Source organism: Oncorhynchus mykiss, chromosome 1 (assembly GCF_057628025.1).
Source record: "Oncorhynchus mykiss isolate SJ-2025 chromosome 1, ASM5762802v1, whole genome shotgun sequence".
In the NCBI taxonomy this organism is placed as follows: domain Eukaryota; kingdom Metazoa; phylum Chordata; class Actinopteri; order Salmoniformes; family Salmonidae; genus Oncorhynchus; species Oncorhynchus mykiss.
In genome coordinates this window covers 10,355,200-10,371,734 of record NC_143022.1, presented here as the reverse complement: position 1 = coordinate 10,371,734, position 16,535 = coordinate 10,355,200, and the positions used below count along the sequence as shown (strand labels likewise).

Genomic DNA, 16,535 nt, shown 5'->3' with positions numbered 1-16,535 from the left:
TCCTGCACACAGGTGACAAGGGTGTCCTCTGAGACACCTAAGAGGACTTGTAGCGTCTCAGAGTTGGTTGTTTTCTTCTGCACATCAGACAGAGAGGTTAGAGTCCTTGGGAAAAAAAACCGCAGAAATCATCAAAGTCAAACAAATAATATGTAAGGCTGTGATGCACATTCAGTGTGTCAAATACATCTGCACCATTGAAAACAATGAGGAAAACGCTGCTGTTTCTCTGAGAAAAAACCTTAGTGTGATGTCAGCCTAACTGCTTAATTTCTAAAGCCCAATAAAATGTATTTTGTATAAGTCATTTGTATTGAAACTGGCGTGTAGATATCTATCTATCCTGGCAATATCTATCCTCTACAAAAATCCAAATTGCTATAAACTTCAAATACTGTAACTTCTAATAACTTCAAGGACAATCATAAATACAAGGCAGTTTGAAGAAATGTTAAAGGGAAATTTCTAAATGTTTCAACTTCATATTCATCATCTCCAGCACCACCCCTACATCAGCATATGTGAAAAACGGTAATTTCTATGTTTTGTAGTAAAAAAAGAAAGAGGAAGATAAGTGTTTTCTATGACATCATCAACCAATTAGTAGGAAATGCCTACTCATAATTGGTTAAAATCACACGATGCACACTGATGATGTCATTAGAATCTAGAGCTGAGCATTTAACCAACATTTTTGTTATTTTTCGGTTTTTAAACAATTAATTGACCGACGTCGGCTCAATTATTTGAATTCCATATAGTTAATTTTTTTCTTCTTCTGTGAGCTCGATGCTCAGTTTCTGTAGAGATAAATCAGATCAAGCACGAACTATGCAATGTAGTAGGGAGTTGTAGTTTCCAACAGGCCAATATTCTACATAGTTTAGCACAGAAAATATGGCAATTAATTCCCATAATCCATTGCACGCCCACTTGCTTGTCCACTCTGTGTGGAGCAGATACGGAAACCTCATTGACTGAGACGGAGAGACGAGAGAATGCATGAGAGAGATAAAAAGCAGTTGCGTTGCGAGGATTCTCTACCTGGAAATACATGATCTAAGTGATTGACAGTTGGTGTTCAGCGGTCATAAAAGTAGGTCTTATTTACTTAGAAGAACTACTAAAATAGTGATTTTGTCAGACAGGATAAGCAGCAGCTCTATAGAGATGAGTTGATGACTTGGAATGAAATAATAAAGTCATCAAATAAATATTTTATATGAGAAAGTAAATGATGGTTGATAAGTCATAAACAGTAATGGACAGTCACTACCATCATGGGACTTTTATTCATTGTTTTATTATGTGTTGTTACAGCATTCAACACACATAATCCATAGTGCATTCAATGTCTAAAAAAAGTATTGAAATCCAAAACCGTGATTATTTTTTAAATATTTGAATGGAAACCAAACCAACCTCAAAAAGCACTAATTTCTCAGCACTATTGGAAACAGTTACGACCCTCTATATTTGTTTTACTACAAAGCATGGAAATGTGTAATTTTCACATATGGTGATGCTGGAGATGAATATGAAGTTGTTAAATTTCCCTTTAAGAACATACCTCATGGCCCCCTTGGGCAGGTAGCTTCCACTGCCCAGACTGCCCTTAGTCAGGTAAATCTCCTTGAACTTAAGTTGTGATTCCTGTTCTTCTTCCTCTTCCTGCTCCATACAGTTGGAGGAAGGGTAGGGAGTCGGGATGCGAAAGCTATTGTAAGACTTTCGACTGCCTGGCCTCTTAGGTACACCAGCCTCAGTAAATCTCACGCGGGACTTGGTGTTAGTCTTATCGTCTAACAGACTGGTGAGTGACGCTGTGAGAGATCTCTGTGATAATGGAGAAGAGGCAGCATCTTGGATGCCCAGTAGTTCGTAAAGACCTGGGATGATGATCTGCATCAGCTTGTCCGATAAAAACTGGACAATCCTCAGACACAAGCCGGCAAGCTGTTGTTTTGTCAGCTGTATTCCAGAAACAGAAGAAGTGTTTTAAAATGTTGCATAGTGCGTCTTTCAAAAGCTTATGAACAAGGTTAAACATTAGGCAGAGTTTTCATGGTAATCTGATTAAATTGTCAGTAACATGATCTTACCGGGTCAAACATGCCCTCACGAATCCCCCTCCATTGCCTGAAAACAATATTGTTATAAATGTTGTCATATCAGGATGCGTGGCAGAATAGTTTTTATTTAATTATTTGCCTGATCGTGAAGTTATACTTGCTTTGTGTCAGTTGTTTTGGCAAAATTGCAATGTGACAACTTTTCTAGCACTGAACATTTTTTTCCGATTGATCAGTTTCTAATTTGATCCTATTTCCTTGAAGGTGTGATAGTACCAAAGAAAACAGAACATACTTCTCAGTTAGGTTTTGAAGGAAGTCCATAAGTGTCAGATGTTCCACATTGTTGAGCTTTCCCTCTTCTGAGGTTTCCATCACTGAGGTTGCTCTGCTCCTGGTAGAATTGCTCTGCTCCTGGTAGAAATGTAATTATATTGCAAATAATCAAACTTAATTAACAACAAATATCATACTGAAATAATTATTAACTGTTAAAGAGGGGAGGAGCATTGGCAACGTTGGGCCAATTAAACAACTGCAACACAACAGAGATGGTTGTGGTACGTCAACATTGCCAATGATAGCATCACTGAAATGACAAGGTCAACTTACCATCTCATTGACAGCTTCAGAGGTCAGGTGGTCATCCATCACACAGACAGGCAGGTCTAGAGACTGGGACAAGGCTCTATGGTCATAACCAGGAGAGAATGGAAACATCAGAGCAGTCCCAATGGCAGAATCTAACCACTGTCTTCATGTCAAAGACTCACTCACTCATTTGCTTTGTCAAACCTACCCCTTAGAATGACTTCGATATTAAAAACCCAGGCTTTCCTAAAATGTTTACCTCAGCCAGTCTAGAACCCAGGTGTGTCTACAAAACACATGTACTCCTCCATAAGGTTCATGGCTTGCCTATTGTTTTATCCCAGTACAAGAGGGGCAACTGGATTCAGGATTAAACACAAGCAGTCTTTAAGGTATATCTTATTACAGTTTAGGCCTACCTTATTATTTTCTTCCATCTGGCAATATCATTTTAAGGAATGAAATCTGTTTTGTTGCTAGTATTATTAGTAACTGTAGGAAAATACAGCTGTAAAGTACAAGAATCAGCTACTTTCTGAAGGGCAGCCAAGCTCATAAGCAATTTAGAACCTACAGACAATTATGACAAAATTGGAACGCATGAATGCGTCACAAACGCCTTGTGGTCACGTGTTATTTTAGGGCGTGGCTCCGCATTCGTGACCGGTTCTCATATTTATTTTTCCCGGTATCCGTTAGTGCTGGAATTTGCGATTAATACTTTTCTCATGCCGAAACCGGATTAAATACATACCGGTAGTTAAATGACAAAAAATATGATATTCGCAATGTCATTAAGCAACAACAACAACAACAAAAACATAAATAGCTACTACAATTTCTAAACATGATTTTGTCATCAGTTCAGTACCATTTGTTTGATTCTGTGGACCCACGACTAGACTTTATCCATGTTAGCTAGTTGCTAGCGATGCTAGTCAGCATAGGCTGCTACGTGATAAACAGTTCGCGTTAGCGAATTAGCTACCTAGCTAGCCAGCCTAACAAGCTGTCAAATCCAATGGAAACCGATGCAACCCTGCAGCCAAATAAGGGCTAGCTCGATGAGCAAGCTAGCAAGACGGGTGTGACCGTTAACAGCGTGCATGCACAAATGCATGACGACACATTGTATCTCAGTGAAGCAGGCATGCAGAACGAGATCGCCCCACCAAGCCAGATAGTAGAGGGGTACAACAACGCCGGGACACAGAGGCATAGCTCATACAATTATATTTTGTTCCAGTTAATGACAATACATGTTGAAAAATAAATACCTGCGTCAAATATATGGCATCGCATGCTAGTGTAAAGATAGCTTGCATTATTTTATTTTTTTAAATCCGGTGACCACTAGATGTCCTCGTATATCCACATTTAGATCAACTGTACTTGATTTTTCATCAGTACTGTGAATGACAAGCCCACTGAATCTAGTTTAATAATCTTTATACTCAGCAGGTAGAGGCCTAGGTACTTCAAATCAGTGCTTAATTTTGAGCAGGATCATGACAGAACAGGATCCGGCACCGTTCCGTTCTGGACTGTTTTGTTCCGGAACCTACTTGGCCGAATCCGGTACCTCTCGTGCCATGAAAAATAATTTTCACTTTTTGCTATGTAACAATTATAATAAAAGCGATCAAAGTTCATTCGAGTTGCCTCTTCGTCAATTATCCTGCCCCCTCATCTCTCCAGAGTTGCACTTCATCATTTGTTTCCTTATAGAATCATAGCTGCATGAAGGGTTCTGGAGGAATTTTCTAAAGTTACGGAATTACTGATGTCTGTTCAGAAATAAATGAAATCATTCAGAATAGCCTAATACGTCATGAGAAGCCCTATAATTTAGCTACAGAGGACCAATAGCTTCTTTTTTAAATAGCCTAGCTGCGGATTGTAGCCCAATAACAAAGAATAGCCTACAGTCGGGAACGCGAGGCAAATCTGTCAGTGAAAAAACAGCAGGCAGACAAAACAGGCCTTTTGCAATATTTCAAATACAATCGATGGAAAACACAGATTGAAAAGCAATGACTCTTGCTGAAAAGATAAGACTATGCTGTAGACTACCAAAATATTTGATCAACTCCCAAACATTGTTTTACAAAACAGAGAGAGGGAGAGATAGGCTTTTGACACGAGCGCATCGACAATCTCCAGCGAGTGAGCTGCGCATCATTGGGTGAGTCAGTGAAACTGGAAAGCATTTTTAGGACTAATTTCCTCCTCATATTGTAGCCTACTATATGTTTCTCCACAAACCTAGGCCTATAGGCTATTGATGGATTCAAGACAAGGTCGTTTTTATTGATCTCAGATACTAAGTTTGTCAGTGTCAAAGTAGCCTGCCATTTCGATCATTTGTGCGGATTAAAAAAAAGATAATGCCAAAGTCTCCAGTCATGTAAAAGGATGTAGAATTGCACGAAATGCGGTTTTAAAAAGGCCAACACTTTCCCGGACCCTAGGCTACTAAAAATGTTCCCCATGTGTGCGTGCACCTTTTATAAGTGGCTCTACCCAAATGTGATGATATCAAATCAAATGTATTTATATAGCCCTTCGTACATCAGCTGATATCTCAAAGTGCTGTACAAAAACCCATTCTAAAACCCCAAACAGCAAGCAATGCAGGTGATGATATGCGTTCAATGCTCTATTATAAAAGGTGATCTTTTTTCTCATGAGTTCTGGTACCACAGAACCCCCCCTCTAGCACCCACTCTTTGTTCTGGCACCTCCCAATTTACAAATTAAGCTCTGCTTCAAATTTTTATTTTACAAGGCAAGTCAGTTAAGAACAAATTCTTATTTTCAATAAAGGCCTAGGAACAGTGGGTTAACTGCCCTATAGCAATAAGGCACCTCGGGCTTCCCGAGTAGTGCAGTGGTCTAAGGCACTGCGTAGTACTAGCTGTGCCACTAGAGATCCTGGTTCAAGTCCAGGCTCTGTCGCAGCCGGCCGTGACTGGGAGACCCATGGGGCGGCGTACAATTGGCCCAGCATCATCCGGTTTAGTGGAGGGTTTGGCCGGCAGGGGTGTTCTTGTCCCATCACGCACTAGTGACTCCTGTGGCGGGCCAAGCGCCGTGCACGCTGACACGGTCGACACGGCTGGTTAAGCGGGCATGGTGTCATGAAGCAGTGTGGCTTGGGTTGTGTTTCGGAGGATGCACGGCTCTTGGCTCTCGCCTCTCCCAAGTCCATATGGGAGTTGTAGCAATGGGACAAGACTGTAACTACCAATTGGATACAACTAAATTGAAAAAAAAAAAAAGTCACATGATGGGTTTGTGGTATATGGCCAATATACCTCCGCGTTGCGGAGAACAGCCCTTTGCCGTGGTATATTGCCTTATTTCTTAATTGTACACAATTGGACACTTTTACAATTATTGTGTGGGACACCCTCCATTACGGCTCCATCAGTTTTGAGCCCTCTCACTCTGATTGTATAGGACACTCGCAGGATTACTTCCACGTGCAACTGTCAGACGACAAGCAGGTGAGGCACTTCCTGGAGCTGAGCTATGCTGGTGCCATCCTTCGGGACAGCTGGGTCCTGACAGACGTTGGCATCACCCCTAGCAGTGCCATCTGCTGCCTGCTGAAGGTACCAGCCGAACACCTAGCTGTTTCTACCCGTGCTTGAAAATGCATATCAAAGTGAGCTGGCTATTGCTTGAAACAGCTTCATACTATCATTAACATAAAGTGTTTCAGATATAGTGTGGTAATATATAGTATGGTGATATATATATAGTGTGGTGATATATAGTATGGTTAAATAGTATGGTTATATAGTATGATTATATATATAATGGTGATATAGAGTGTGGTAATATATAGTATGGTGATATAGTATGGTTATATAGTATGGTGATATATATAGTATGTTTAAATAGTATGATTATATATATTGTGGTAATATATAGTATGGTGATATAGTATGATTATATAGTATGATTATATAGTATGGTTATATAGTATGATTATATAGTATGGTTATATAGTATGATTATATAGTATGGTTATATAGTATGATTATATAGTATGGTTATATTGTATGATTATGTAGTATGGTTAAATTGTATGATTATATAGTATGGTTATAATAGTATATATATAGTATGATTATATATATTATGGTTATATATATAGTAAAGTGATATATAGTGTGGTGATAAATAGTATGGTTATATAGTATGGTTAAATAGTATGATTATATATATTATGGTGATATAGAGTGTGGTAATATATAGTATGGTGATATAGTATGGTGATATAGTATGGTGATATAGTATGGTTATATAATATGGTTATATAGTATGGTTATATAGTATGATTATATAGTATGGTTATATATATAGCATGGTGATATATAGTATGATTATATAGTATGGTTATATATATAGCATGGTGATATATAGTATGGTGATATAGTATGGTGATATAGTATGGTTATATAGTATGGTTATATAGTATGGTTATATAGTATGGTTATATATATAGCATGGTGATATATAGTATGGTGATATAGTATGGTGATATAGTGTGATTATATAGTATGGTGATATGATTATATAGCATGGTGATATATAGTATGGTAATATATAGTATGGTGATATAGTATGGTTATATATAGTATGGTGATATATAGAATGGTGATATATAGTATGGTAATATATAGTATGGTGATAAATAGAATGGTAATATATAGTATGGTAATATATAGTATGGTGATATATAGTATGATTATATACTATGGTGATATAGTATGGTGATATAGTGTGGTGATATATAGTATAGTGTGATATATAGTATAGTGATATATAGTATGGTTATATATAGTATGGTGATATATAGTGTGGTAATATATAGTATGGTGATATATAGTATGGTTAAATTGTATGATTATATAGTATGGTTAAATTGTATGATTATATAGTATGGTTATATAGTATGATTATATATATTATGGTTATATATAGCATGGTTATATATAGTGTGGTGATATATAGTGTGGTAATATATAGTATGGTGATATAGTATGATTATATAGTATGCTTATATAGTATGGTTATATAGTATGATTATATATATTATGGTTATATATAGTATGGTGATATATAGTATGGTGATTTATAGTGTGGTAATATATAGTATGGTGATATAGTATGGTGATAAAGTATGGTTATATATATAGCATGGTGATATTTAGTATGGTGATATATAGTATGGTTAAATAGTATGATTATATAGTATGGTGATATAGTATGGTGATATATAGTGTGGTAATATATAGTATAGTGATATATAGTATGGTGATATATAGTATGGTTATATATAGTATGGTGTTATATATAGTATGGTGTTATATAGTATGATTATATATGTATTATGGTGATATATAGTATGGTGATATATAGTATGGTTATATATAGTATGGTAATATATAGTATGGTGATATATAGTATGATTATATAGTATGGTTATATAGTATGATTATATATATTATGGTTATATATAGCATGGTTATATATAGTATGGTGATATATAGCATGGTGATATATAGTGTGGTGATATATAGTATGGTTATATATAGTATGGTGATATAGTATAGTGATATATAGTATGGTGATATATAGTGTGGTAATATATAGTATAGTGATATATAGTATGGTTATATATAGTATGGTGTTATATAGTATGATTATATATGTATTATGGTGATATATAGTATGGTGATATATAGTATGGTTATATATAGTATGATAATATATAGTATGGTGATATATAGTATGGTTAAATAGTATGATTATATAGTATGGTTATATAGTATGATTATATATATTATGGTTATATATAGCATGGTTATATATAGTATGGTGATATATAGCATGGTGTTATATAGTATGGTGTTATATAGTATGATTATATATGTATTATGGTGATATATAGTGTGGTGATATATAGTATGGTGAGATATAGTATGGTGATATAGTATGGTTATATAGTATGATTATATAGTATGGTGATATATAGCATGGTGATATGTAGTATGGTTATATAGTATGATTATATAGTATGGTTATATAGTATGATTATATAGCATGGTGATATATAGTGTGGTGATATATAGTATGGTGATATATAGTATGGTGATATATAGTATGGTGATATAGTATGATTATATAGTATGGTTATATTGTATGATTATATAGTATGGTTATATATATAGTATGGTGATATAGAGTGTGGTAATATATAGTATGGTGATATAGTATGGTTATATAGTATGATTATATATATTATGGTGATATATAGTATGGTGATATAGTATGGTGATATATAGTATGGTGATATAGAGTGTGGTGATATAGAGTGTGGTAATATATAGTATGGTGATATAGTATGGTTATATAGTATGATTATATAGTATGGTTATATATAGTATGATTAGGTGATTTAGTTCATTCAAACAGGTGCCATTAATACAGGTAACGAGTGGAGGACAGAGGAGCCTCTTAAAGAAGAAGTTACAGGTCTGTGAGAGCCAGAAATCTTGCTTGTTTGTAGGTGACCAAATACTTATTTTCCACCATAATTTGCAAATAAATTCATTAAAAATCCTACAATGTGATTTTTCTGGATTTTTTTCTCTCATTTTGTCTGTCATAGTTGAAGTGTACCTATGATGAAAATTACAGGCCTCTCTCATCTTTTTAAGTGGGAGAACTTGCACAATTGGTGGCTGACTAAATACTTTTTTGCCCCACTGTATAGTGTGGTGGTATATAGTATGGCGATATATAGTATGTTGAGGTCACCCTGCTTGAGACTTAAAGTAATATTGCCCTTGCTCAACCAAGACCATGGTTATGGTAGAGTGATTGGTTAGTAAGGACACTGCTTTATACTGAGACCATGGTTATGGTAGAGTGATTGGTTAGTAAGAACACTGCTTCGTGAGTGTGAAGTGTTGTTGTACAGAGGTCCCTGGGTACATGTCCAGAGCCAGACAGGGACAGAACTCACTCTGTCCCACAAAGTTCTGTGGAAGATTTGCTAACAGAGGAGAGTGGTTATGTATCTAAGTACAAATTTAACCATCAGAATAATGTTTATTTGTGTTCCTTAATCCTTACTTACACATCCCATCATTGACATAGTCAAAGCCAGACCTTCTGTCTGTCTCTCCTTCTTGCTGGTTGACTAGAGTGGAAATCTATAGTATTGTATGGTTGACCTGGGATAGAGCTGAAATGTGGCCCGATGTAGTGTTGCCTTTGTACCAAACACCCTTACAGTCATAAACCTTTTCCCCATGTAATCGCCTCGACCTCAGTCTGGTGTTCGCTAACAGTATCTGAAGAGTCTGTATACCCAGTGGTTTATAGTACAGTAGAGCACAGCAGAGTACAGTAGAGCACAGCAGAGTACAGCAGAGTACAGTAGAGCACAGCAGAGTACAGTAGAGTACAGCAGACAGAGTACAGCAAAGTACAGCAGAGTACAGTAGAGCACAGCAGGCCGTATAGTAGGAGAAGAAGAGGCCCTTTGGGTTCATTGAAATACATATTCATAATATTTCTGTTAACAATTTAATCTGCACCCAGATTAGTCTTCAATTTAATTTACACCCAGATTAGTGTTCAATTTAATTAATCTGCACCCAGATTAGTGTTCAATGTGATAGAACAAAACTCAGTACAGCACATTAATTAGAAAATGTTGTTACAAGTTTGAGCCACGAGATGGTGGTAGATTATAAGTTTAAATAGCATGGACCTTTGATTTGTCTCTGGATAGAAATTGCCCTTGGGCACAGATCTAGGATCAGCATACTCTCACCAAATCCTAACCTTTACCATTAACAGTAAAAACACAAACCAGACCTAAGAGCAGTGCAAAGGAGCCAGTTCATCTTAACCCTGTAATTATATGACTCCTAACTTATATATACTGAGTGTACCAAACATTAGAAACACCTTCCTAATATTGAGTTGCACCCCGCCTTTTGCCATCAGAACAGCCTCAATTCGTTGGGGCATGGACTCTACAAGGTGTTTGAAAGCGTTCCACAGGGATGCTGGCCCATGTTGACTCCAATGCTTCCAACAGTTGTGCCAAGTTGGCTGGATGTTCTTTGGGTGGTGGACCACACAGGAAACTGTTGAGTGTGAAAAACCCCAGCAGCATTGCAGTTCTTGACACAAACCGGTGCACCTGGCACCTACTACCCCGTTCAAAGGCACTTAAATATTTTGTCTTGCCCATTCACCCTCTGAATGGCACACATACACAATCCATGTCTCAATTGTCTCAAGGCTTAAAAATCCTTCTTTAACCTGTCCGCTCCCCTTCATCTACACTGAAGTGGATTTAACAAGTGACATCATTAAGGGATCATAGCTTTCACCTGGATTCACCTGGTCAGTCTTTGTCATGGAAAGAACCGGTGTTCATAATGTTTTGTTTACTCGGTGTATAAACACAACATAGGTATTTATGTAAAACAAGTGAATTTACTGAATGTCCATGGTCTTATACTTCAGCGGGAGCCGGTGGTGCGTGTGTTCAGTGCCGTGACGGGGGAGACCCTCTCAGTCTTGGGCACTGTGTTTCTCCTGAGTACGTCTGTGGCCAGGCTCATGACCCTGGTGTCCCAGCAGTGTGGGCTTCCCGTCAGCTCCTTCAGACTGAGCTCTCCCACCAGCCTGCAACTCTACGACTGCAACTGGCTGCACGACTACGCCATTGACCTGGGTATGGCCTTCCTTGTGCAGTAGATCAATGGTCCTCTGGCTCAACACCTTATGGATGTAACATAGAGACAAATGGACTGTATGGAACACATTCTTGGTTCATGGAAACCAGGAGGACAACCTGCATGTGTCTCTGTCTCCCAGGGGCTACTCTACGGTTGGACACCTGGGATGGGTGGGCGGAGTCCCTCAGAGGCTGCTTCCTGGGACACAGACTGACCGTCCAACGACACCTGTCTAGGGAGAGACCTGTGATGAGGTCAGAATACACATCTACACACTGAACTGTATGATAGACTTGCTATCAACAGTGATGGTACTGAACCTTTATATAGCTTACAATGATAGTACTGACCCTGTATATAGCTTACAATGATAGTACTGACCCTGTATATAGCTTACAATGATAGTACTGACCCTGTATATAGCTTACAATAATGGTACTGACCCTGTATTTAGCTTACAATGATAGTACTGACCCTGTATATAGCTTATAATGATAGTACTGACCCTGTATATAGCTTATATTCTCGTGTTTTTTTCCTTCATATGTTTTTTCTCTTACCCTGATATTTAATACTGCATTGTGGGAAAGAGCTTGCAAGTAAGCATTTTACTGTACTGTTTTATAACCCACTGTATCTTGTGAACTTGACAAAAAAAACTTGAAACGTGTTATAAATACATTGATTCTGTATTATTCCAGGTTCCAGCTCCGGGTGGCACTCTACATCGCTGCTTCTCTGGGCCACCTGGACCTGGCCGGCTGGCTGCTGGAGAGGGGGGTGCGTGTCATTGAGCCGGTGGGGGTTCACCCTTACCGTGAGTGGTGCCACCAGACGGCCCACCCCGACGTCGCCAAGTGTCCCGCTGTCGCCTCCATCGAGCTCGGCCAGCTCACCATCCTCAAACTCTGTATCGCCAGCAGCGTTCTGACCCTTGCCTGTCAGGATCCCCAGGGTCGTGACCCCCTGAGGATCGCCCTTCAGTACGGCCACAGGGAGTGTGTGAGTCACCTGGCCACCAAGCTGTGCTCTGTGGTGGTCCTCCCAGGTATGGCCCTGCCCATGCGGACATACCTCCAGATAAAGGGCTGGGTGAGGCTGGGGCAGAGGAGGGCAGCATCCAGGCACTGCATGGGCCTCAACAGGGCTCCGTTCAGGACCAGGGTGGGCGACACGGTCCTGGTGGACGGCTTCACCCTCCCCAAGATGTCTTCCAAGCCCAGGAGGAGTGAGGCCAAGGCGGGTATCAGGGTGATGTCCACAGCCTCTCAAAGTTTGACCCCCATCAACTGCCCATCTCATGTAACCTGCCAGCTCCGCGCCCTGGCATCCCAGGATAAACCTCTTCAACTACCGAAGCAACACCCTGTGGCCACGAGTGATGAAAGAGAGAAGAAGAGGGGATGTGGAGGGAAGGGATGTGAGGAGGATGAGAGTGGGGATCAGAACAGCAACCAATGGAGGAGCAGAGTCCCGCTCCCGCCCATTTCCAGAGACACCAATCTCAGACCTGTGTTTGCCTCGCCAAACTCCGCCCAGATACTCACCACCTCACTGGAGGCCTTTTCTCTCCACTGCGACCGCACACCCAGAGAAAACGCCATATACTGTTTGGCCTTGGCCAGGTTAGTCCAAGTTTAAATGACAGCTACGGTGAATATGAATATTTCTCTGGAGGTTTCTTATGAAAGGTGTGAATACTGTCAGAAGAAGCCTCCTATAATCAGTGGTGGTGGGGGGGGGGGGACACATGTAAAAGCTGTTTACACACTTTTTATTTTATTTTGTTCAAGCATTTACCCACCTTTTGTGGAAGATGCATTGAAAGTAGAGGGAGCGTTACTTCTTTAATCCTGAACGGCAATCAGCATTTACCAGTCAATGTTTTTACCACTACATCACTGCCTATGATATACCCTTATCCTCCCTGAATAGATTTCAGTACAAACAAATCATGAGCCAACCATCATGCTTAGAAGGTACATAATCAAATCAACTCAAACTTTATTTGTCACATGCGCTGAATACAACAAGTGTAGATCTTTCCGTGAAATACTTTACTTACAAGCCCTTAACAAACAGTGCAGTTCAAGAAGAGTTAAGAGAATATTTACCCAATAAACTAAAGTAACAAATAATAAAACATTTGAACTTGTCCGGTGGCCATTTGATTAATTGTTCAGCAGTCTTATGACTTTGGGTTAGAAGCTGTTATAGGTTTACCCTAACAAGTCCTGAAACAAATCATGAGCCAACTATCATGCTTAGAAGGTATATAGTGTCAGTCTTATTGGTTCACCCTAACAAGTCGTTTCAGTATGGGGAGAGGATAGGATGTAAGGGCGCTTCATTAATGTATTGAGGCCATTACATATACAGTATTTCACAATGCTAGGACACAGATTTGGTCTCCTAACCTTGTTCTGGTTGATTGACTCTCTAACAGTGCCTTCACACAGAGACCATGGTTGCAGCAGCTGAATGTAGCGCGGACTCTGTCCAGGAGGAGTGCTCAGCACATTGGGTAGACACCAGGATCCTGGTCATTAGGCAGATTAAACATACTGAAACAAGGAGGGACAACTTGGAATTGTCCAAAAAGGAACTCTTATTTGAGTTTTTATTTTTATTTTTTACAGTGAACAAGATGAGACTTTGGAACGGATGATGCCTGAAACAATGCGGACGACTTAGAATTTCGTTCCTTTGGATGAGGCTTATAGATATAGTCAGTACTGTGTTTGATTTGTGTGCAGAAAGTTTACAACGGCAGGCAGTGGATTCTCAGTCATTCCTCTCAAGTAACAAAAAACGTATCATATTTCACTGGCTATTTGTAGTAGCCAAATGTGAATGGAATTATTATTATTCTAGAATCATTCAGTTGACTGAATGTGACTGTGGTTGTGCTGTATGTGACTATGTGGTTGTACTGAATGTGACTATGTGATTGTACTGAATGTGGTTGTACTGTACGTGATTGTAAGTGTTTGACATGGGTCTAATTGAGCCCCCCCCCCCACACTTAACACTAGTTTTTATCCATAGAAATCCTCACTTGCTGATGAAGACCTATAGTGGTTGAAATCAATGTAAAATACAGTATGAACACTGCTGCCTTAAAACTCTTTTATTAAGATGTGGATCATTATTGCTCATTTAAATGAGTCTGTGCAGTGTCAAAATAATACACCTGATACATAAGGGGGGAAAAAATGCTAAAAATACCACAAGACATGAAATAATGGCATTATGGGAAAATAATACATACTGTATTTCACATAGAGTATTTGACAAACTCTTTATTTACGTTACAAAACTGACAACTACTGTGACGATGTGTTAGCACAGCATGTGTCATCATTCCCCTGCAGTGTGTGGATTTACACAGCAACATAGCAGACAGCTTAAATAGTTTATTTTTTATTTAACCTTTATTTCACTAGACAAGTCAGTTAAGAACAAATTCTTATTTACAATGATGGCCAAACCCGGACGACGCTGGGCCAATTATGCGGCACCCTATGGGACTCCCAATCACTTGGGAGTGGGAAGGATACCAAATCCAATATCACACACTTCTTCCTTAGTATTCTGAGAACTGTCAGATAGCTGTGAGAGCTATGAGTGGATCGTGGACCCATGCATAAATGATAACTTTGCTGTAACTCAGTGGGGCAAGTAGAACGTCCGGGTTAGTGTATGTGCATTATCTGGACAGTTGATTGTCTTTGTCTCAAAGCCTTTCCATTTCTGGGGTATTGAAGAAGCTTCTGATCTCAACCTTGTTGACAGGTAAGAAACACTTGGTTAGTGTATGTGTCTTATCCAATGGGTTGTCAGGTGAACGTTGAAGATGCTTCTTGGAGGTGATCTAATGATGTCATTGAATCGATGTCATTGAGTTGCTCACTGGACAAGACAATTATTCACTGAAAATTAAATCTGTCTTTCATTTCACTTATGTTGATACTTGATTGGCTATTTGCTGTCTTTTGAAAATACAAAAATAAATATAACTGTTTTATGAAGCACTTGTAGACATTCATTGTTTTCAAAATCATATTTTCAGCAAAACAGATACATACGTTTACAATATGACATCAAATCAAATAAAAATAAAGTAAGTGATATGTAAATGATTGGCAAAAGGCTCCAACCACCCAAGTCATAGACTGTTTACTCTGCTACCACACGGCAAGCGATACGAGAGCACCAATTCTGGGACAAAAGGCTCCTTAACAGCTTCTACCCCCAAGTCATTAGACTGCTGAACAGCTTCTACCTCCAAGTCATTAGACTGCTGAACAGCTTCTACCTCCAAGTCATTAGACTGCTGAACAGCTTCTACCCCCAAGTCATTAGACTGCTGAACAGCTTCTACCCCCCAAGTCATTAGACTGCTTAACAGCTTCTACCCCAAAGCCATTAGACTGCTGAACAGCTTCTACCCCCAAGCCATTAGACTGCTGAACAGCTTCTACCCCCAAGTCATTAGACTGCTGAACAGCTTCTACCTCCAAGTCATTAGACTGCTGAACAGCTTCTACCCCCAAGTCATTAGACTGCTGAACAGCTTCTACCCCAAAGCCATTAGACTGCTGAACAGCTTCTACCCCCAAGTCAGACTGCTGAACAGCTTCTACCTCCAAGTCATTAGACTGAAGAACAGCTTCTACCCTCAAGCCATCAGACTGCTGAACAGCTTCTATCCCAAAGCCATTAGACTGCTGAACAGCTTCTACCCCCAAGCCACCAGACTGCTGAACAGGTTCTACCCCCAAGCCATTAGACTGCTGAACAGTTTCTACCCCCAAGCCACCAGACTGCTGAACAGCTTCTACCCCCAAGCCATTAGACTGCTGAACAGCTTCTACCCCAAAGCCATAAGACTGCTGAACAGCTTCTACCCCCAAGTCATTAGACTGCTGAACAGCTTCTACCCCCAAGTCATTAGACTGCTGAACAGCTTCTACCCCCAAGTCATTAGACTGCTGAACAGCTTCTACCCCCAAGTCATTAGACTGCTGAACAGCTTCCACCCCCAAGTCATTAGACTGCTGAACAGCTTCTACCCCCAAGTCATCAGACTGCT

At 39.4% G+C, this 16,535-nt stretch overlaps 1 protein-coding gene across 1 annotated transcript in view; it reads left to right on the top strand.

Annotated features, from left to right (window-relative positions):
• LOC110517098 (protein ANKUB1-like) overlaps positions 1–13,176 on the top strand; it is a 31,565-nt gene extending 18,389 nt beyond the window's left edge. Inside the window, exons 4-7 of the mRNA XM_090182755.1 lie at positions 6,126–6,280; positions 11,226–11,436; positions 11,580–11,694; positions 12,142–13,176. Of these exons, the coding sequence (XP_090038881.1) occupies positions 6,126–6,280; positions 11,226–11,436; positions 11,580–11,694; positions 12,142–13,081 (1,421 nt within the window). The 3' untranslated portion in view covers positions 13,082–13,176. The remainder of the gene's footprint in view (positions 1–6,125; positions 6,281–11,225; positions 11,437–11,579; positions 11,695–12,141) is intronic.
• The last annotated feature ends 3,359 nt before the right edge of the window (positions 13,177–16,535 follow it).